At 44.9% G+C, this 21,022-nt stretch overlaps 1 protein-coding gene across 2 annotated transcripts in view; it reads left to right on the top strand.

The window, feature by feature from the left end:
* Positions 1-9,267, top strand: part of IDH1 (isocitrate dehydrogenase (NADP(+)) 1) — a 270,398-nt gene extending 261,131 nt beyond the window's left edge. For both annotated transcript variants that reach the window (XM_068244943.1, XM_068244941.1), the window contains 2 exons: positions 5,517-5,679; positions 5,774-9,267. In XM_068244943.1, the coding sequence (XP_068101044.1) occupies positions 5,517-5,679; positions 5,774-5,867 (257 nt within the window). In that variant the 3' untranslated portion in view covers positions 5,868-9,267. The remainder of the gene's footprint in view (positions 1-5,516; positions 5,680-5,773) is intronic.
* The last annotated feature ends 11,755 nt before the right edge of the window (positions 9,268-21,022 follow it).

The raw sequence follows: 21,022 nt of genomic DNA, 5'->3' as shown, positions 1-21,022 counted from the left end.
CGCCTGGCTCGATTTTCGTAATCCTCGAGCCTGGACTCTGCAGCCTCGACCCGTGTTTCGAGATCAGCAATACGCCGCTTGTCATCGGTGAGTGCATCTGCCGCAGAGTCCATGCGGTTCTCGAGGACTCCCACCCTCTGACCTACCTCGTGTAGTTGGGCCAAGATGTCCTTCACTGCCGTGGCTAGCTCCGTTTTGAGCATTTTGCCTTAGTCGGCTAGTAGCTCCTGCCTGTCCCAAGGGTGAGATTGCTGGGTGTCCCGGGGAGGTGTTCGCAGAGAACCATCTGTCTGGCATTGCTACGTTTTAGTAGAAGGAGGCGAGTTATTGCGTGAGGTCGTGCCGTCCGCCATCTTGGAAGTACTCCTCGTGGAGGCCCGGGAGGAGATTAAGGCTGGCAAAGTCCCCTGTGAGCGTGCTTTCTTGCCTTTTGAAGATCGGCTTCCCTTCTGTGTCATATCATGCAAGCCTGGGTGCAGGTAGAGGGTCGAAGCATCCGTGCTAGCTATAAAAAAAGGGTCGCTTATACCTGGTTGTCTACGGAGCTCACTCAGGACACGTCATGCCTCGTGAGCGCCGCGCATGCGCCCCCGAGAGCACAGCTTTAGAGTAGCACTCAGCCAAGGAGGAGGACAACAGCGAAGAGGATGTAGGAGGAGTAGGAAGAGAAGGTAAGGAGGTGGCAGCAGGCCTGCCTGCAAGCCGTTGAGGTGTCACCACCAAGTCCTCTGCACAGCCACATACTCCATGCTTCCCAACGGTCACCAGGTTTACCCAATGTGCCATATAAGTAATATACCTGCCCTGACAGTGCTTTGCAGACCAGGTATCCGTGGTCAGATGGACTCTTGACCCAACGCTTTGTGCTAGAGATGACTCCACTTGCCTTTCATCATCACTGTACAGTTTGGGTATCTCCTTTTTGGAAAAATAATTGCAGCCTGGTATCTTCCACTGCGGTGTCCTAATCGCCACAAATTTTCGGAAGGCCTCAGTGTCCACCAGCTAGTATAGTAACAGCTGGCAGGCTAACAGTTCTGACATGCCAGCAGTCAGACGCCGGGCAGGAGGATGACTGGCAGACATTGGCTTCTCCTGCTCAAATATTTGCTTGGCTGCTGTAGGCAAAGGAGCAGAAACTGCTCAAGGTGAGAGTCGGAGTGCAGGAGGGTGGCTGTGAAGGTGCAAGGGCAGCAAAGGATAAAGCTGCTGCATTTGATGGAGGAAGAGGAGGTGGAGGGTGGCTTTGCGTTTTGTGTGCTGCTTTTCCTCATGTGCTCATCCCGTTGGTGTTTGTGCTTCAAGATCAAGTGCCTTTGTAAGGCACTTGTCCCTACATGGGTGTTGCTTTTTCCACGACTCCACGAGTTTTTGGTGGCAGATAGTACAGATGGCATTGCTATAATCATAGGCAGAGACACAAAAAAATGCCACACTGGTGACCTCTGGGATGACTGCCTTTCTGGTGGTGGCGGCAGCAGATGGCGTTGAAGGGCGTTTTGGCTGGCTGCCCCTAGGTGTCGATACATACCGCCGGACACTGCCACGAGCTGTTTCCAACAAGCCCCCCCCTGCTTCTTACAGCAACTCGTCTCCTCCTCTCTGACCCTCCCTCTGAATTGTCCCCTTGTTCTTCTTGTCTTCTGGGATTCCACGCGACATCCATGTCATGGTCGTCATCATCATCCACAGCTTCGCTTGTATCCGACACCTCTAAAACTTCACCAGCAACAGGTACTTCATCATCCTCACACCTTATGTCCATAGTGACGTCGCCTAACTGAGACATATGAGGTGGTGTAACTTCCTTAGTGCCTTCATCTTGTAAGAATGGTTGTGAATCAGTAAATTCCCCACAAACGTGTGAATAACTCCTGCGACATCTGATGTGGAGTGGCTGTGGTGCTAGTAGTAGCGGTGGAGGCTGCCAGCTGAGTGTTAAAGTGGACCCAAACCAAACATTTTTTTAATTAAAAATATTTAGTTGCACCACTCTGACACATACAAAGCTAAATAAACACTCCTTCAAACCTGTGATCATTTCAGTGCATGCTTTTCACCCTTCCCTTTTCATAACTTGGGTTATACTGGGGGCAGCCATTAGCAATTCCTCCATTGCCAACACCATCTACTCAACCAGTTTGCCGGAAAAATCCCGGCAATTTGAAAGGAAGGCAGGGGTTCCTCCAATAAATGTCAAATATTTTATATTTGTCATCATGCAGCTGAAAAAAGGCTGCTATTTATTATTACAATTTAGAAAATAGATTTTATTTCTGAAATCTTGTATTTTTAATTTGGGTCCACTTTAAGTAGTTGTGGGGTGCCCGAATCAGAGCAGGAGGAAGATGTGTCACGGTTCCATGAGGAAGATGAGGTGTTCTGTGTTAAATAGTCAACTACGTCCTCACAATCTTGGGGGTTTGAGGGTACGTGCCTTCTGAACACTGTACTTTTGTCGAGGACCGCACAGAATCATGCCAGCACGACCTCGAACAGACCTGCGGGGTGGCCTGCCTCTGCCTCTTATTTTTACCATATTGGGGGTATGCAGTACTACTAACAATATTCAATAGTGTGTTTGAGGCACACACTCAGTGTCAAATACACAGCAGCTGTGTGCCTATCACAGGGCTTATGATGCACAGTGTGCTGGCTTGTAATAGATAGAAGAGGATGGTAGAACTGCAAGGCCCAGCAGCGACAATATGAGCCCTCAAAAGGGCTTTTGTTTTGGGGTGCTTTCAGCAATAAAGAACATCCTAGTTAACTGTCCCTGTCTCTCTGTGGGCTGTGTGCAGTGTGTCACCCACAAAGAGAGCTATGCTATAGTAAGTTCAATCACAAATACAGTGGAAAGATATGCACTGGTATAATACAGTGTACTGTCTCTGGCGGACTACAAATGCCAGCTGGGAATGTGGGCTGTATCTATGCAGTGTCACCCACAAAGAGAGCTATTGTATTGTAAGTTCAATTACAAATACAATGGAAAGATATTCAATGGTATAATAGTGTGCTGCCAGTGGCGGACTACAAAGGCCAGCTGGAACTGTGGGCTATATCTATGCAGTGTCACCCACAAAGAGAGCTATGGTATAAGGTCAGTTGGAAAGATATGCACTGGCAATACAGTGTGCTAGCACAGTACAGCAATGGCCAGCTGCAACAGGCAGGGCTGTATCTATGCAGTGTCAGTGTCACACACACACAAAAAAAAATCAGAAGAATATTAGCCCTTAAAAGAGATTTTTTTGGGGGCGCTTTCAGCAACAAATTTCATCAAGGAGCAAGCTAACAAGAGCCTAACTAACGCTTTCACTATCTACAACAATGTCTGTCCCTTCCTCTCATCACAGCAGCAGACAGAGACTGAGAACATGGCAGATGCTGCTGCGGTTTTATAGGGGGGGATGGGGGTCCGTGGACAGCCTGATTGGCTGCCATGTGTCTGCTGACTGTGATGTAGGGGGTCGAAGTTTAGCCCAATCACGAGGGTATAGGGGGAGAATCGAACAGCCCTATCTGTTCGCTACCCGCCGAGGACTCGAACAGCTGTTTGCTAGGAACTGTCCGCTGGCGAACTGTTTAGGCCATCTCTGGGGGCATCAACTTAACGCTGCTCCTGCTAAGCCCCTGATGCACCTAGATTTTTCGTCCTGCCCGATGGATGCTTTGGATTGATTTTTGGTGAAAATGTTTTCATATTTTCATTGATTGGCGTTTTGGAGGAATCCATTCCCATAATATTTTATCACATTGAATCTGCCAGGAATTGAGCATCGGTGTATGGGCCCCTTTGTTTACATAATACTGTAGCACAGAGTGTTGACTACACTGCTTTCTACAGGTCCTTCTCAAAAAATGTGCATATTGTGATAATAAGTATGATAATATTTTCTGTAATGTAGTGATAAACATTAGACTTTCATATATTTTAGATTCATTACACACTACTGAAGTAGTTCAAGCCTTTTATTGTTTTAATATTGATGATTTTGGCATACAGATCATGAAAATCCAAAATTCCCATCTCAAAAAATTAGCATATTTCATCCGACTAATAAAAGAAAAGTGTTTTTAAAACAAAAAAAGTCAACCTTCAAATAATTATGTTCAGTTATACACTCAATACTTGGTCGGGAATCCTTTTGCAGAAATGACTGCTTCAATGCGGCGTGGCGTGGAGGCAATCAGCCTGTGGCACTGCTCAGGTGTTATGGAGGCCCAGGATGCTTCGATAGCGGCCTTAAGCTCATCCAGGGTGTTAGGTCTTGCATCTCTCAACTTTCTCTTCACACTATCCCACAGATTCTCTATGGGGTTCAGGTCAGGAGAGTTGGCAGGCCATTTACCAGTGGTTTTTGCACTGTGAGCAGGTGCCAAGTCATGCTGAAAAATGAAATCTTCATCTCCATAAAGCTTTTCAGCAGATGGAAGCATGAAGTGCTCCAAAATCTCCTGATAGCTAGCTGCATTGACCCTGCCCTTGATTAAACACAGTGGACCAACACCAGCAGCTGACATGGCACCCCAGAGCATCACTGACTGTGAGTACTTGACACTGGACTTCAGGCATTTTGGCATTTCCCTCTCCCCAGTCTTCCTCCAGACTCTGGCACCTTGATTTCCAAATGACCTGCAAAAGTTGCATTCATCCGAAAAAATGTACTTTGGACCACAGTGCTGCTTCTCTGTAGCCCAGGTCAGGCGCTTCTGCCTCTGTTTCTGGTTCAAATGCGGCACCTGTAGCCCATTTCCTGCACACGCCTGTACACGGTGGCTCTGGATGTTTCTACTCCAGACTCAGTCCACTGCTTCCACAGGTCCCCCAAGGTCTGGAATCGGTCCTTCTCCACAATCTTCCTCAGGGTCCGGTCACCTCTTCTCGTTGTGCAGCGTTTTCTGCCACACTTTTTCCTTCCTACAGACTTCCCACTGAGGTGCCTTGATACAGCACTCTGGGAACAGCCTATTCGTTCAGAAATGTCTTTCTGTGTCTAACCCTCGTGCTTGAGGGTGTCAATGATGACCTTCAGGACAGCAGCCAGGTCGGCAGTCTTACCCATGATTGCGGTTTTGAGTAATGAACCAGGCTGGGAGTTTTTAAAAGCCTCAGGAATCTTTTGCAGGTGTTTAGAGTTAATTAGTTGATTCAGATGATTAGGTTAATAACTTGTTTAGAGAACCTTTCCATGATATGCTAATTTTTTGAGATAGGAATTTTGGGTTTTCATGAGCTGCATGCCAAAATCATCAATATTAAAACAATAAAAGGCTTGAACTACTTCAGTTGTGTGTAATGAATCTAAAATATATGAAAGTCTAATGTTTATCAGTAAATTACAGAAAATAACGAACTTTATCACAATATGCTAATTTATTGAGAAGGACCTGTATATACCAGAACTGAATTCTGGGTTAAATAGTTATTTTCATTTACAGAAACCAAAAGATGCAATCTTTTACATTTGAATTTATCTTCCAAATTTAATTTGCTTCATTGTCTTTTCTAGCTTCTATCTTTGCATGGACACGTGGTTTAGAACATAGGGCTAAGCTTGATAATAACACTGAGCTGAGAAACTTTGCAAAGGCTTTGGAGGAGGTTTGCATTGAGACCATAGAGGATGGATTTATGACTAAAGATCTTGCTGCTTGTATTAAAGGATTGCCTAAGTAAGTACTGATCACTGAAAAATAAATGTACAGTATTTTGTCTATCTTATCAATTACAGAAAACTAATTTATAATGTATTTGTTTTCCCTATAGTGTGAACCGATCTGATTACTTGAATACATTCAAATTTATGGATAAACTGGCTGAAAATTTACAGCTGAAGCTATCAGCTCAACCTAGATTGTAATTCAATTTTCAAGAAACACTCAGGATTGTTCTTCACAAGTAGTTTACATTACTGTACCTAGCTGAAATTAATTTGTTCTGATTTTGTTTAACTCCCTAAATTTTAATTTTGTGTAATTGCTGGACATTTTTGCTTTGTAGAAAAAGCTGAGCAGGCGTTTATTACACTGAAAGAGGCATATGATAGTCTTGCAGTATCCCTTAAAATTACCGTGTTTTTCGGACTATAAGACGCTCCTGACCATAAGACGCACCTAGGTTTAGAGGACAAAAAACGGGAGAAAAATATACTCTAAACCTTGTGCACCCATGGTGAAGGGGCATCTTATGGATTATACCCCCTTTGTACCTCATGCCTCCTTGTACCTCTTGTTTCTCCCTGTGTCCCCAATGTGTCCGCCTCTGTCCTCATTGTTATGCCCCTTTGTGTCCCCCTGTGTCCTCTATTTGTCCCCCCATGTCCTCCTCTGCATGGGCACAGGGAGTCCGCGACATTGCAGTAGGTTGTATTAGCAGGCGTTCAAAAGTCAGGAACTCCCTGCATTTGGACTATAAGATGCAGTGACTTTATTTCCCCACTTTTAGGGGAGAAAAAGTGAGTCTTATAGTCCAAAAAATACAGTAAATACCTGAAAAGCTGCTAAATGATAACATGGCATAAAAACCCAAACAGTTAAGTATAGCATGTTAATGCTATTGCGAGATCATGAATGTCCTGTCAGCTGCAACAGTTAAAAGGTAAAGTATCCAGCTTACTTGACGTGGTCCTGTATTGCATCATTGTAATCTAACCCACCACAGACAGAAAACGATGCAGCCTTACCACTTCCACCATGATCAATATTGTCAAAGATAACTTTCCTGAATCACACCAGAGGCATGATCTAGACATTCCCCGTAATGGCACCAGTAATTTATTTTACTGTCCTTAAAGGGAACCTGAGGTGGGAGTGATATGGGGCTGCCATATTTATTTCTTTGTAAACAATGCCAGTTGCCTGGCAGTCCTGTTGATCATCTGGCATATGTAGTGCCTGATTCAAACCCCTGGAATGAACATTTGGCTAATCCAGTAAGACCTGACTCAGCTGAGTCTCATTATCTGACATGCATATGCTTGTTTAGGGTCTATGGCTAAAAGTATTAGACACACAGGATCAGGAGGACTGCAAGGCAACTGGTATTGTTTAAAAGGGAATAAATATGGCAGCCTCCATATCACACTCACCTCGGGTTCCCTTTAAAATAAAACAGTCACAGGATTTGAGGGCAGGTGAGTAGTCTGGTCTGATGATTAACATCCATGTTTGGGAACCTGCCAGGGCTCTAGAGAGCCCCATTAGTGATTAATATAATTAAACAATAGCTGAAGCTATTTGGGATGCAAAAGGATACACTCATTAGGGGTGTGTGGATTTTATGATATTGTCACACTCCTGAATCGGAGTCGCTCCATTCAGTTGCTCTTAGTAGTCATATAATTAAAATTTCAATACTGAATTTTTAGTTGCAGAGACCTATTTTCACGCAAAGAGTTAACATTTTAGCAATTTAAAGGGGCACTATGGCGAAAAATTGTAAAATTTAAAATATGTGCAAACAGACAAATAAGAAGTACGTTTTTTTTTCCAGAGTAAAATGAGCCATAAATTACTTTTCTCCTATGTCACTGTCACTTACGATAGGTAGTAGAAATCTGACAGAAGCGACAGGTTTTTGGACTAGTCCATCTCTTCATAGGGGATTCTCAGCAAGGCTTTTATTCTTTATAAAGATATTCCCTAAAAAGGATTTATACAATGATGCTGGCCAGCTTCCCTGCTCGCTGCACAGTTTTTTGGCAGTTGGACAGAGCAACTGCAATTCACTAATTGCTTTTGGAAAATAAATAAATCTCTGAGAATCCCCTATGAAGAGATGGACTAGTCCAAAACCTGCCGCTTCTGTCAGATTTCTACTACCTGCCTACTGACATTGGCTATATACTTGAGGGTTGGGGAATCTGTCTATATACTGGGGGATATGGCTATGTACTAAGTGGAATCTGGGTATATACTTGGAGATCTGGCAATATGCTAAAGGGGGATATGGTTACCCCCACAAATATAACCCCCCCCCCCCCCCCAAATAAAAGAAAAAAATTAAGCCCTAACACATTTTGAATGAAAAAATGGATATAAGACAGTGTCTTATTTTCGGGAAAATGCTGTAAATTCATTTACACCATTTATTAAAACTGTTTAAAACATGCAGTACTAATTGTAGTATGAGAGGCATGTGCTCATGTTTGCATTTCCATTCTACTGAGTGCCTGGCAGAAGTTTCATGCTTTTAATTAGATTGGTTAAAGAGAATCTGTATTGTTAAAATCGCACAAAAGTAAACATACCAGTGCGTTAGGGGACATCTCCTATTACCCTCTGTCACAATTTCGACGCTCCTCGCCGCATTAAAAGTGGTTAAAAACAGTTTTAAAAAGTTTGTTTATAAACAAACAAAATGGCCACCAAAACAGGAAGTAGGTTGATGTACAGTATGTCCACACATAGAAAATACATTCATACACAAGCAGGCTGTATACACCCTTCCTTTTGAATCTCAAGAGATCATTTGTGTGTTTCTTTCCCCCTGCAGCTATCTTCCACTGAAGTGTCAGGCTGTTTCTTCCTGCAGAGTGCAGACAGCTCTGCCTGTATGTAATTCCTCAGTATGTGAAAGCCCAGCCAGCTCAGAGGAGGATTTATCCAGCTTGTAAAAGATAAGAGAGAAGAGAGAAGCTGCCCTAATCTAAATAATACACAGGCAGTGTGCAGAGAGGGGCCTGGAGGGGGGAGATGCATCACAGAACCACAACACTGAAGAACTTGGCAGCCTTCCAGACACAGGCTGACAAGTCTGACAAGAGAGAGATAAGTTGATTTATTACAGAGATGGTGATAGTAGAACGCGCTGCAGTAAGCCAGAACACATTAGAATAGCTTTTGGAACTTGTAGGATGATAAAAAACAGGATGCAATTTTTGTTACGGAGTCTCTTTAATGCATTTAGAAAGCAACATTTCTGAAGGAAGCCTATTCAATGAATTGATCATGCTATTCAGCCCCTGACCCCCCCCCTTAAAAAAAAAGATACTCTAATGAAGACCTTTCTTGTGAAAAAGCCTAATGAAAAATGTGAAAAATTACTATTCAGTACTGCTTACTGGGAATAATTTTTTTTATCTTAAATTTGTTTGTACTTATTAGATTTGCAATGGCTGGATTACAATATATATTCTAATATTTCTATTTTCAGTTTAAGAGATTTGTTTAAGATGAAAATCTAAACAGCAGCCCTGACAGTCTGGTGTAAAATTTGCTTCATTCAATTGCAAAATAAACAGAGATAATTACCCTTCTGAACTTTTCAGCACTAACTGCTCATTTGCATAGTTCGACTATTGCTATATATATTCCTCCAGTGATGTGAAAAACTATTTTGTCACACTTAAATGTTTCTGCTCATCAAAAACCGTTAACTATTAGTCAAAGATAACATAATTGAACACAAAATGCAGTTTTAAATGGTGTTTTTTATTATTTAGTGAGAAAAAAAACTCCAAACCTACATGGCCCTGTGTGAAAAAGAAATTGCCCCCTGAACCTAATAACTGGTTGGGCCACCCTTAGCAGCAATAACTGCAATCAAGCATTTGCGATAACTTGCAACGACTCTTTTACAGCGCTCTGGAAGAATTTTGGCCCACTCATCTTTGCAGAATTGTTGTAATTCAGCTTTATTTGAGGATTTTCTAGCATGAACCGCCTTTTTAAGGTCATGCCACAACATCTCAATAGGATTCAGGTCAGGATTTTGACTAGGCCACTCCAAAGTCTTCATTTTGTTTTCCTTCAGCCATTCAGCGGTGGATTTGCTGGTGTGTTTTGGGTCATTGTCCTGCTGCAGCACCCTAGATCGCTTCAGCTTGAGTTGCTGAACAGATGGCCGGATATTCTCCTTCAGGATTTTTTGGTAGACGGTAGAATTTATGGTTCCATCTATCACAGCAAGCCTTCCAGGTCCTGAAGCAGCAAAACAACCCCAGACCATCACACTACCACCACCATATTTTACTGTTGGTATGATGTTCTTTTGCTGAAATGCTGTGATACTTCTACGCCAGATGTAACGGGACACGCACCTTCCAAAAAGTTCAACTTTTGTCTCGTCGGTCCACAAGGTATTTTCCCCAAAGTCTTGGCAATCATTGAGATGTTTTTTTTTTTTGTTTCAAAAAGTTTTATTGAACTGCAATCTAACAATGAGTACATACACATATGCATAGAATGGGGTACAAAACGGTAGGTATGTTTACATATACGTATTGCATGCCCCATGGCTTTTTTTAAAAAAAAAAGACAAAGACAAATAAGAACGTAATAAAAGAACAAAAATAAAAATAAAGAAAAATGAAATATAATAACTTGAAAAAAACATAAACAGGTTATTAAACATCAGAAGGTTGTACAATGAAGCATGAACATTCACAGTCACTTGGTGTGGAAAGACTACCTAGCAGTGCGGATTGCCTCGCGTGGAGGCTATGTCTTATGCGAATTGGGGTGGGAGCTGGCAGCACTAGGGCAACAAATACCAGCGCCCTCCATGGGAGCCACGGATTGTACTTATAGTGCGTGGACTGAAGCCAGGTCCACCAGTCAGGGAGGTGGACTATTGAAAATTGAGGAGGCCGTGGGTACCTATGGTACTAGGTCTCAAACGTTGGGAGGGGGTCAAAGCTGACACCCCTTCTCTGTGGATGGCCCTGTCAAGTGCCTGTGTCTTGCATAGGGCATGGGGGAGAGGTGAGAGAAGAAGGTAAGAGAGAAATAGGTGGGTGGGGAGAAAAAGAAGAGAGGGAAGTGTTAGGAGAAGGGAGAGAGAGAAAGAAGAACAGAGTAGGGGAGGGGGTCCGCCCCGGCGCCGCCCGAAGTTAGGGAAGATTAGAGTGTAGTTCAATTGTTTGTTTATACATTTAGTTAAGCGGTTGGTTCTTCCTTTAGGTTAGATTAGATTAGGTTAGGTTAGATTAGGTTAGGTTAGGACCCCCTGTAGCTATTACACAGAAGCCGAGTGGGGAGGGCTATGGTGCCATCAAACTGTTGTGAGGGATTGGGGGAGGTCTTGGTGGTATTGGTTGGTATATGGGAGCCAGATTTTCTCAAAACGAGGAAGGGAATCATCTAGTATGGCCTTCATTTTGTCGAAGCAGAGGGCGTTGCTTAAATTATTTCGAAATTTGGTTATGGATAAGGTGGGGGATCTCCATGCCCCCGCAATGACTCTCTTCCCTGCTAAGCATATGTGTGAGAGCAGTTTGTATTGTGAGTTAGTTATATCTGGAGGGCGCAGTCCCAAAAGTGCAACCTCGGGGGCCTTGGGGACCCGGACTGTGATAGTGGAGTATATAACCTGGTAAATTCTGATCCAGAATCTCCGGGCCCTCGGGCAAAACCACCACACATGCGAGAGGGTCCCCCTCTGGCCGCAACCACGAAAGCACAGACCAGTACACTTAGTATCAAACTTTGCCATGCGGTCTGGGGTGAGGTACCATCTTAGGAGTACTTTATATTGGGTCTCCACGAGGGAGGCGCTTATGGAACATTGCGGGGTGAGTGACCAGATATTGGATAGGTCCTCCTTTTCAAAGGTGGAATTAAGGTCAAGCTCCCATTTTGTTACATAAGAGGGTTTAGGGAGGCCAGAGGGGGACACGATACACCTGTATAGGAGGGAGACCAGGCCCGGAGATCCCGGATCAGTGGCACATATGTGCTCAAAACGTGTGCGGGTCTGGAGGGAGCCATGTCCTCTGACAACCTGAGCAAGAAAATGAGAAATTTGCAGGTAGCGGAAGTTCTCCTTTAAAAATAGCTGGTGTTTCTCTGCAAGGTGAGCAAAAGGTCTAACTGATGTGTCGGTGACTAAGTCGTACAGGAGCGTGAGGTGTTTAGAACGCCACCAGTGGAAGGCTGTTGGGTTTTCTAGGCCCGGTTTAAAATCCGGGTGTCCTAAGAAGGAAGTGAGAGGGAGGTGTGGGGATATTAGGTTACCTTTAAATTTGACTGTGTCCCAAATTTTAAGTGAGTGCAAGATAATCGGGTTTTTGATGATTTTCCGTCGAGCGGGAGACAACCAGAGTAGATTTCTGAGGGAGATAGGGGAGCATAAGGATTGCTCTATTTTGACCCACATTGGGGGACATGATGACTCATGCCACATAGTAAGTTGCGAAATCTGTGCGGCTCTGTAGTAGGCGATAATATTTGGAGCCCCCATGCCACCGTCTTCTTTTAAGCGAGTTAATGTGCTCCTAGGGACCCTTGGTTTGGTTTTTCCCCATATAAATGAGAATATGGAAGATTGTAAGCGCTTAAGAGTTGGAATGGGGATGTTTACAGGCAGTACTCGGAAGGCATAGAGCAGCCTAGGCAAAATCACCATTTTGGTTGCGGCAATGCGCCCGATCCAAGAAATGCTGTAGCGCTTCCAACATTCCATAGTCTGGAGAACACTTTTAATCAGGCCTGGGTAGTTTGCCTGATAAATAGAATGATATGAGTGCGTGATAAAAACGCCCAAGTATTTAAGCTTAGTAGGCTCCCATTTGAATTCAAATGAGGATTTTATGGCCTCGAGTTCCGTGGCGGGGAGGGAAATATTGAGGGCTTTTGATTTGAGGCTATTAATTTGGAGACCTGAGATATCCTCGAAAAGTAAAAGAACATCAGCAAGTTCCGAGAGGGAGTCATGAGCCTTCGTGAGAGTCAGGACTACGTCATCAGCATACATACAGAGCTTATGTTGGTGTCCAGCCAGGGAGACCCCCTCAATGCCCTCGTGTTTATTGATTAGTATAGCAAGGGGCTCTATAGCGAGCGCAAATAAAAGAGGGGATAGGAGGCATCCCTGCCTGGTGCCCCTGCGGACAGGGAAGGCGTCCGACCTGTAGCCAGAGTATTGTATGAATGCCTGTGGGGAGTGGTAGAGCGCCCGGACCCAACATAGAAAATTCGGTCCAAAACCCCAATGGGAGAGCAGGAGAAACAGATACTCCCACGACACCGTGTCAAACGCCTTTTGAATATCTAAGGACAACAGCATCATGGGAGCACCCGTCCCCCCCGCCGAAGATATGATCTGTAGCAAGCGTCTGACATTGTCTCCCGCCTGACGGCGTGGCATGAAGCCCACCTGGTCCAGTCCGACAAGTGAGCAAATGCCTTCATTGAGCCGATTGGCTAGGATCTTTGCCAAGATCTTAATGTCTACGTTGAGTAGTGAGATGGGTCGGAAACTGGACCAGGCGGTTTGATCTGTTCCAGGCTTGGGAATCATGCTGATGGCAGCAGTAAGGGAATCTAAACCAGGTTTTATCCCTTGTAACAAGCAATTAAAGGCTTTTAGCAGATATGGAGAGAGAATGTGCGAGAATTTTTTGTAATAGCAGAAGGGGAACCCGTCGGGGCCGGGAGCCTTTTTAATTTTAAGAGTTTGAATCGCTTGCACGATTTCCTCGTTGGTTATAGGCCTTTCAAGGTTGAGTTTAAATTGATCGGCAAGAGGGGGAAGAGGGCAGGTGTCTAATGTGTTCTTGAGGAGTGTATGGTTAATGCTGGTTGGAGTCTGATAGATTTTGGAGAGTCCCTTCTGAAAGATTTGTACAATTTTATTGGGGTTGCTAGTAAGGGTTGTGTTGTCTAACCGGAGTTTTAGTGCCTTAAAGTTCGGATCAGTGTGCCTCAGCCTATGCGCAAGCATCGTGGAGGGCTTATTACAGTTCACATAGAAGTGAAATTTATTCCATCTCAGGCGCTTTTCAGCCATGCTAGTTAGGTGCAGGTTGAGTGCTTCTGCCGCTTTAAAACAGGCCTGTTTGTTATGGGGTGAGGGGTCAGTGGACAGGAGCTCAGTGGCTTTTGTATATGCGAGTTCAAGTTGGTGCAATTCCTGCATTCTGCGCTTTTTCCTATTGGAGGCTATGCTAATAATGTGACCTCGGAGAACGGCTTTGTGGGCCTCCCATATAGTATAGTCAGACACTTCCGCGTTGCCTGTGTTTAGCTGGAAGTAATCTTTTAGCTGTCCCTCTAGGGTAGCAAATATTGTGGGGTCTGAAAGGAGCGATTGATTGAGGGACCAGCGTAGCCCAGGGGGCTTAGATATTATAGAAGCGAGAGTGATGGTCACTGAGCAGTGGTCTGACCATGGGATAGCTGTTATCTGAGCGTTAATCAATTTGGGGAGAAGGTTAGTGTGAGTGAGACAGTGGTCAATACGGGATTGTGAGTTGTGGGGGTGGGAAAAAAAAGTGTATTCTTTTTTAGCGGGGTGCAGTTCCCTCCAGCTATCTGCCAAAGAGGCAGACCGTAGGAGGTCCTCAAACTGTTTAGCGTGGCGGAGTTCCATCGGGTTAGGACCGGGAGAGTTAGGGCTATCTCGGTCAAGATGGGGGCGTAAGCACATATTAGAGTCTCCGCAAGCAATAATAGTCCCTATTGCGTGCGTCTGCAAGAGGCCCACGAAATGTTTTAGGAATGGTAATTGATCTGTATTGGGGGCATAATAGGAAGCTATAGTGACCTCCACATCGTGAATTAATCCCATAAGTAAAAGGTATCTGCCATCTGGGTCGCTAATTTCACTTTTACAGATAAAATTGACGGAGCTTCTGAACGCTATTAATATGCCTCTGTGCTTAGTGGGGGCACTAGCAGTATAGAATTGCGGAAAGGTGCGGTGTAGGTATGTTGGAGTGTAGGATTTAGGGAAGTGGGTCTCCTGAAGACAGATTATGTCAGCGTGAGTGGCGCGAAAATGAGAGAATGCCTTAGAGCGTTTGATAGGTGAGTTGAGTCCTTTAACATTTAAAGAACATATGTTCAGAGCCATAGTATTGGAGAAGAGAGCTGCATAAGGATAGGGCTAGATTGAGGACCGCAGCGTAGGAAGACCAGAGGCGGAGCCGGGGGGACCAGAGCAGCAGAGAGGAGAGAAGAGAGGAAAGTAGGAACAGTAAAGGGAAGAGAAGAGAAAAGAGTTAAATAGAAAGTAATTAGTAAAGTGATAAAGGACAATGAGAGAGCACCTGAAACATCAGGAACTCTCTTAGGTGTCTGTCTGATGCTATTTAGCATCAATGCGTACCCGCGGGGCCACATCAAGTTGGGGCTCATAGGGTACATGCGGGGGCACGAGGTGGAGGGAGGAGAGAGCAAAATATGGATCTTGGTGGTGATGGGATAAACGGGTGTCAGATTGAAGGAAGTGGATAGACCAGCGGACCTAATATGATGAAGTATGGAGGGGAAGGTCCTTGTCTATAGAGCGATTGGTGCTCAGGAAGGGCAGAGATATGGGCAGTAATTAATGATTATGCGATGTGCACTAAGGTAGTCCTAGGTGAGGAGGCTACTTGAGAGTTTGGAGCGGCAGGGTCCCCGTCACCCCGCCAGAGGAGCGCGAATGAGAGAGGATTCTGCTGGTCATAAGTTGTTCACGTCTCCCGGGGCGGGGGGAGGGGGAGGGTAAGCCACAGCAGTAAATTATAGAACGTACGGCATACATAGGAAGTTTGTGTCAAACATATACAATAAAGGTATCTGCGGCAGACTATGGAGGATTAGAATTACGGAACATTTAAGATATTTTTTAGAATTTTTTTGCGAGTCCCCGTCACCCCGCGCCAGAGGCCCCCACAGGAAAGAGGAGGAAAGAATATTCATATTGTGGGACCTCGTGGCGCGGGGGGAGGGGTGGTCCCGTAGATATGCATAAGGTGAACACTTCAAAAATAAACATGTATGAACATATACGACCAATTGAAGGCGACAAAGGTAGTAAAAAGGATAAACATTATATGGCGGAAAACCAAGCTGTGCCGCGTAAGGGTATCACGGGCAAGCCTGGTTAGGGTCCAGAAACGCAGGACAGTGCAGTTTAGAGAGGTAACAGTAACAGCAACAACTTCAACTTAAACTTAGGGGGCACACCGCCTTCTCAGCGTTCATAGCTGTAACAGTGGAGCTTCGGCGCCAGGCGTACAGAGTTCCAGTAAAGTCAGTGTGGCTGGACGGCAGACACCAGCCTACAAGGGTGCATATGGGCGGGGAGTTTTCAGGAGTGTCCGAACATGATGGCGGGGTCCCCAACAATCAGGCGTGCGTATCGCACCGCGTTAAGAGAGGGGGTTCAGGCCATTACGGAAATAGGCACATAGGTGCAAGTAAATAAAGGTAAATGAACACTTATCTGGTCAGTCAGGGGACCTTCTGGAAAACCTGGGATGAGAGTAGTTGCAGAGCTTGTTGTCGGTTTCTGGGGCACCGTTGATCCTTAGGAGATGCCGGAGCCTGTTGGGAAGAAGTTTCTGCCTGGCTTTGCGGCTCCTGCGTAGGCTTTGGTGGTAGGGGTAAACCCAGCAGTCGGAATCGATCCCTGGCGTCATCTAGGGAGCGAATAATCTGTATTTTGTCTTGCCAGGTGAATATTAGCTGGAAGGGGAATCCCCATTTGTAGCGAACTTCCTTTTCTTTAAGGATTTGTAGATATGGTTTCAGCTCCCTGCGCTTAGCAAGCGTAGCAGGGGCCAAATCAGCAAACAACTGGTATTTGTAGCCCTGGAAGGAAAGGTCAGGCTTGGATCGGGCGGCTAGTAGGAGCTTTTCTTTAGTCAGGTAGTGATGTGTCTTCAGGATTATATCTCGGGGGACGCCATTAGTTGTTTGGCGGGTCAGGGCTCGGTGGACCCTGTCCATCTCCAGGCGTTCAATAGGCGCATTAGGAAGAAGTTCCTGAAATAGTGCTGTGGCGAAGCCCTGCAAGTCTTGAACCGTTTCAGGAATTCCCCTGATCCTTATGTTTTCTCTCCGTGACCGGTTTTCCGAGTCCTCTTGTTTCTCATGAAGTGAGCGGACTTCTGCACGGAGAGAAGTAATCTCTTCTTCATGTCCCTCCAGGACCACAGTAGCGTTGTCCAGCCTGTCCTCGATGGCGGATGTACGCTGTGTAAGATGGCGGATCTCACGCAGGAGCTCACATCCGAGCTGCTTATTCGCGCCTGTGACTTCTTGCCGAATAATGTTTCTGAGCTCATCAATGGTAAGTTGCTCAGGGAGGGAGGCAGTCTTGCCTGCTTGAGAGGTGGCGGAGGGAAATAGCTCTTGACTGTCTGTGGATTGCCGATCCGGCTCAGTTTCTGAAGCGGGCGCCATCTTGGGGGATTCAGGCGGGGAGCTTGCAGCGGTGCTTTTGGTTCCCGTTCTGGCTCTGGTGCTGGATGCCATACTTAGGCGGAACGGCGGTTCCTTCCGGGAGCCGATGGTACGGGGCTGGTCTTGGTTGGAGCGGTATTTGCCCGTTTAGGAGTAGATGTTCTCTCCGAACTCGCGCAGGACCGAGATCAAGCGGCCATCTTGGTCAGCTGCGCGCATGCGCCCCCCCATTGAGATGTTTTTTTAGCAAAAATGAGACGAGCCTTAATGTTCTTTTTGCTTAAAAGTGGTTTGCACCTTGGATATCTGCCATGCAGGCCGTTTTTGCCCAGTCTCTTATGGTGGAGTCGTGAACACTGACCTTAATTGAGGCAAGTGAGGCCTGCAGTTCTTTAGATGTTGTCCTGGGGTCTCTTGGGGTAATTTTAGTCGGCCAGCCACTCCTGGGAAGGTTCATAACTGATACATGTTTTTGCCATTTGTGGATAATGGCTCTCACTGTGGTTCGCTGGAGTCCCAAAGCTTTAGAAATGGCTTTATAACCTTTACCAGACTGATAGATCTCAATTACTTTTGTTCTCATTTGTTCCTGAATTTCTTTGGATCTTGGCATGATGTCTAGCTTTTGAGGTGCTTTTGGTCTACCTCTCTGTGTCAGATAGCTCCTATTTAAGTGATTTCTTGATTGAAACAGGTGTGGCAGTAATCAGGCCTGGGGGTGACTACAGAAATTTAACTCAGGTGTGATAAACCACAGTTAAGTTATTTTTTTAACAAGGGTGGCAATCACTTTTTCACACGGGGCCATGTAGATTTGGAGTTTTTTTTTTCTCACTAAATAATAAAAACCATCATTTAAAACTGCATTTTGTGTTCAATTATGTTATCTTTGACTAATAGTTAATGGATTTTGATGAGCAGAAACATTTAAGTGTGTCAAACATGCAAAGGAATAAGAAATCAGGAAGGGGGCAAATAGTTTTTCACATCACTGTATGTTTATCACATAATCTCACATCTCACTTCAGGTACCCTTTATTATATAATGTGTGGCATGCCTGTTATAAATTAATAGTAGATTTAATGCTGGGATGATGTTCACCTGACTTGATAAGTTACCCAGGTGCTGGAATTTAGTTTTCCAGCATCTATGAGATGATAAAAATTGATTGTACATACTGCACCTGAAAACGGTGTAATATAAATGTATTAAAAAAAAACAAAAAACAAATTGGGAGCAATCAGACCCCACTAACAGAGAGCTCTGTTAGTCCTCAAGTGGTTAATGCTACCAGGAATGGAGATGTGCTGATTGGAAGTGGCAAGTGGTCCAAATTAAAAGATTCTTTTCAAATAAGATTGTGGGTAGTGTGATGCAGTTGCAACAAATTCCTCAGGTATCTAGGGCCCACCCAATTTCTGTTAAGATTTAAATGTTAGGGCCCTTTTCCACAAGCACAATCGCGCTGTTGTGATGGCGCTACCCTCAATTTCCACTTGCCGCGTTTGCGCTGTGGAGCCTTTGGGAACGAAAGGTGATTGCACTGGAATCACACAGACCAGGGATAGTCATTCAGTAAAAAAATGAATTGCTCTAGTGAAAAAGGAGTTCCGCAATTTACATGTAAATGGCAGTGCTGGTGCGATTGGCAAAATGGCTGCAGTACACTTTTTGAAGCGCAGCTGGTGGAAAAGAGCCCTTAATAGGCCAATCTTGAAGAGGACATTAGGCAATACAGTAACTAAACAGTCAGTTGTTGAAGGTAACCTGTTGAAAGAAGGAACAAATAATTAAGCATCTCCAAAACAGAATTTATTCTAGAGGAGTTCCCCAACGCTGTCCTCAATGCCCACCAACAGTGCACTACCTCTGCGGATGACCACAAAACACTGTTGGTGGGCCTTGAGGACAGAGTTGAGGAACACTGTTGTAGACCATGCAGTAGTTAGCACTTGCCAAAAATTGACCAAGAAAGGATAGTCTGGGAACTGGTGATGGTCATGAGTTCCCAAGGCGCACTACTGTTTAAGGTGAACAATGGCCAGCCCATCTAGCTCAACCCTCTTCTGCTGCCTAGGGGGATGTCTAGTTGTAAATCAATCCCAGAGCTAATGCTGACAATGGTCCACTCCTGAAAGCACCTGTAGTTCACATTTGAGTATTATAATGTGACTGTGGAATAATGACAGAAGGTGGCCTGGTCTGATGAACTCTAACTTCTGCATATCACAAACCTATTGATCTGTGTGGTGAGATAGTAAAAAAAAAAGTTTGATACATTGAAAGGTGAGGCTTCCATGGATCTATGACACAGGACACCTTCAGAGGCCTTGTGGAATCCACAAATTGGCACATTTTTGCATTAATTTGCTTAAGCTAATTAACCTAGTTTTTTGGTAAAGTGAAACTTCCAGTTAGAAACAGTAGCAGCACATTTACTGCTGTTTTTGCATGCTATCATGTGTGTGAATTTCAGTGTGCAAAGGGTTCATATCGATATGCAACACTTGACCACACTTCTTTATCATCTCTCTCATATAAGCCTATTTAATGCTCAAAGATGATGACTGTAGAACTGTTCGTAATGAACACACAGACAAAAAAAATAGGGTAAGGCCATAGATGCATATACATCTTTGGTAAGTTTTACTTACAAAATGGTTTGATTATTTCAGGCAACAGTTTACGAATGCTTGCAGTACAGACTTGTTTCTGTGTTGGCCAGGCGTTTCAGTACTTTGGAGAAGGGAGAATAGTGACAAAGATGACACAATTGATGTTGCTGATCAGTTCTTTCACAAGATGATTAATTGTAGTTAAGGTTGCCAGGCAACTACACTTTCCCCCTTCAGCACTGTTTCCTGGACAATTGGGAAGCTGGACACCCTGTTGCAAACAGTTGTGCATGACGTTATACTTTTATCACACAGTGGTGTTGCTGTCCCACTGGTCACTGTCTATGACCTTTCATTAATGTTAACTTTTATTCCCCTGCCACTTACACAGGGACAGAGTAACCATTAGGCTCTGAAGGGTCATGCCTACAAGCAGCCTATGTGTTAGTGCCCAAACCATCCGGCCGGCTCCCTCTCTCCATTTATTTATACAGGCTTGCCGGCGGCTCCTTCCTTCCCTCTGTATAGTAGCAAGCAGTGCATATGACGGGAAACTCACCAACATCCTCTCCAGAGAAAGGATGCTGGGGGCGTGCTGAGGAAGAGAGCCATCAGTGATGGAGCATCGGGAGCCAGAGAGTTTCCTGTTATATGCGCTGCTTGCCACTATGCAGAGGGAGGGAAGGGAACACTGCCAGATCCTGTATAAATAAATGGAGGGAACTACCTAAAGGAGAACTATCAATAAGCAAGAGACATAATTTGTACACCGTAGTTTTATAACAAAGTATTTTTTTTAACCACTTCATTCCGTAGCTGTTTTCACCTTCAGGACGGAAGCAATTTTCCCGTCAGTGCTCCTCCCATTCATTTGCCAATAACTGTATCACTGTGCATCACACCTAAAGATTAGAGATGGCCCGAACCGTTCGCAGGCGAATCTCTGTGGGGACTGTACTACTTCCGGGTCACTATGAACCAGAGTAGTACGCCTGCGCTGGTCCTGCGGTATGTGTCTTTGATCTTGCGCCTGTTGCTGGGCACTCTGTGCATGAGCGTGACGTCACGCACATGCGCAGAAAGTGCCCGGCAACAGGTGCGTGATCATGGCCGCGCACTGCCGGGCCAGCGCAGGCGTACTACTCCGGGTCATAGCGACCCGGAAGTAGTACATGTTGAGATGTTAGCCGACATCTCTAGTAAAGATCTATATATTTTTTTATTTTTTTTTACCACAAATGAAGCGTTTCGTAGGCGATACTTATTTTCAGTAATTACCTTATTT

Source organism: Hyperolius riggenbachi, chromosome 7 (genome assembly GCF_040937935.1).
Source record: "Hyperolius riggenbachi isolate aHypRig1 chromosome 7, aHypRig1.pri, whole genome shotgun sequence".
Classification (NCBI taxonomy): domain Eukaryota; kingdom Metazoa; phylum Chordata; class Amphibia; order Anura; family Hyperoliidae; genus Hyperolius; species Hyperolius riggenbachi.
Note: the sequence above shows the minus strand (reverse complement) of the source record. Positions and strands in the feature narration are given on the sequence as shown.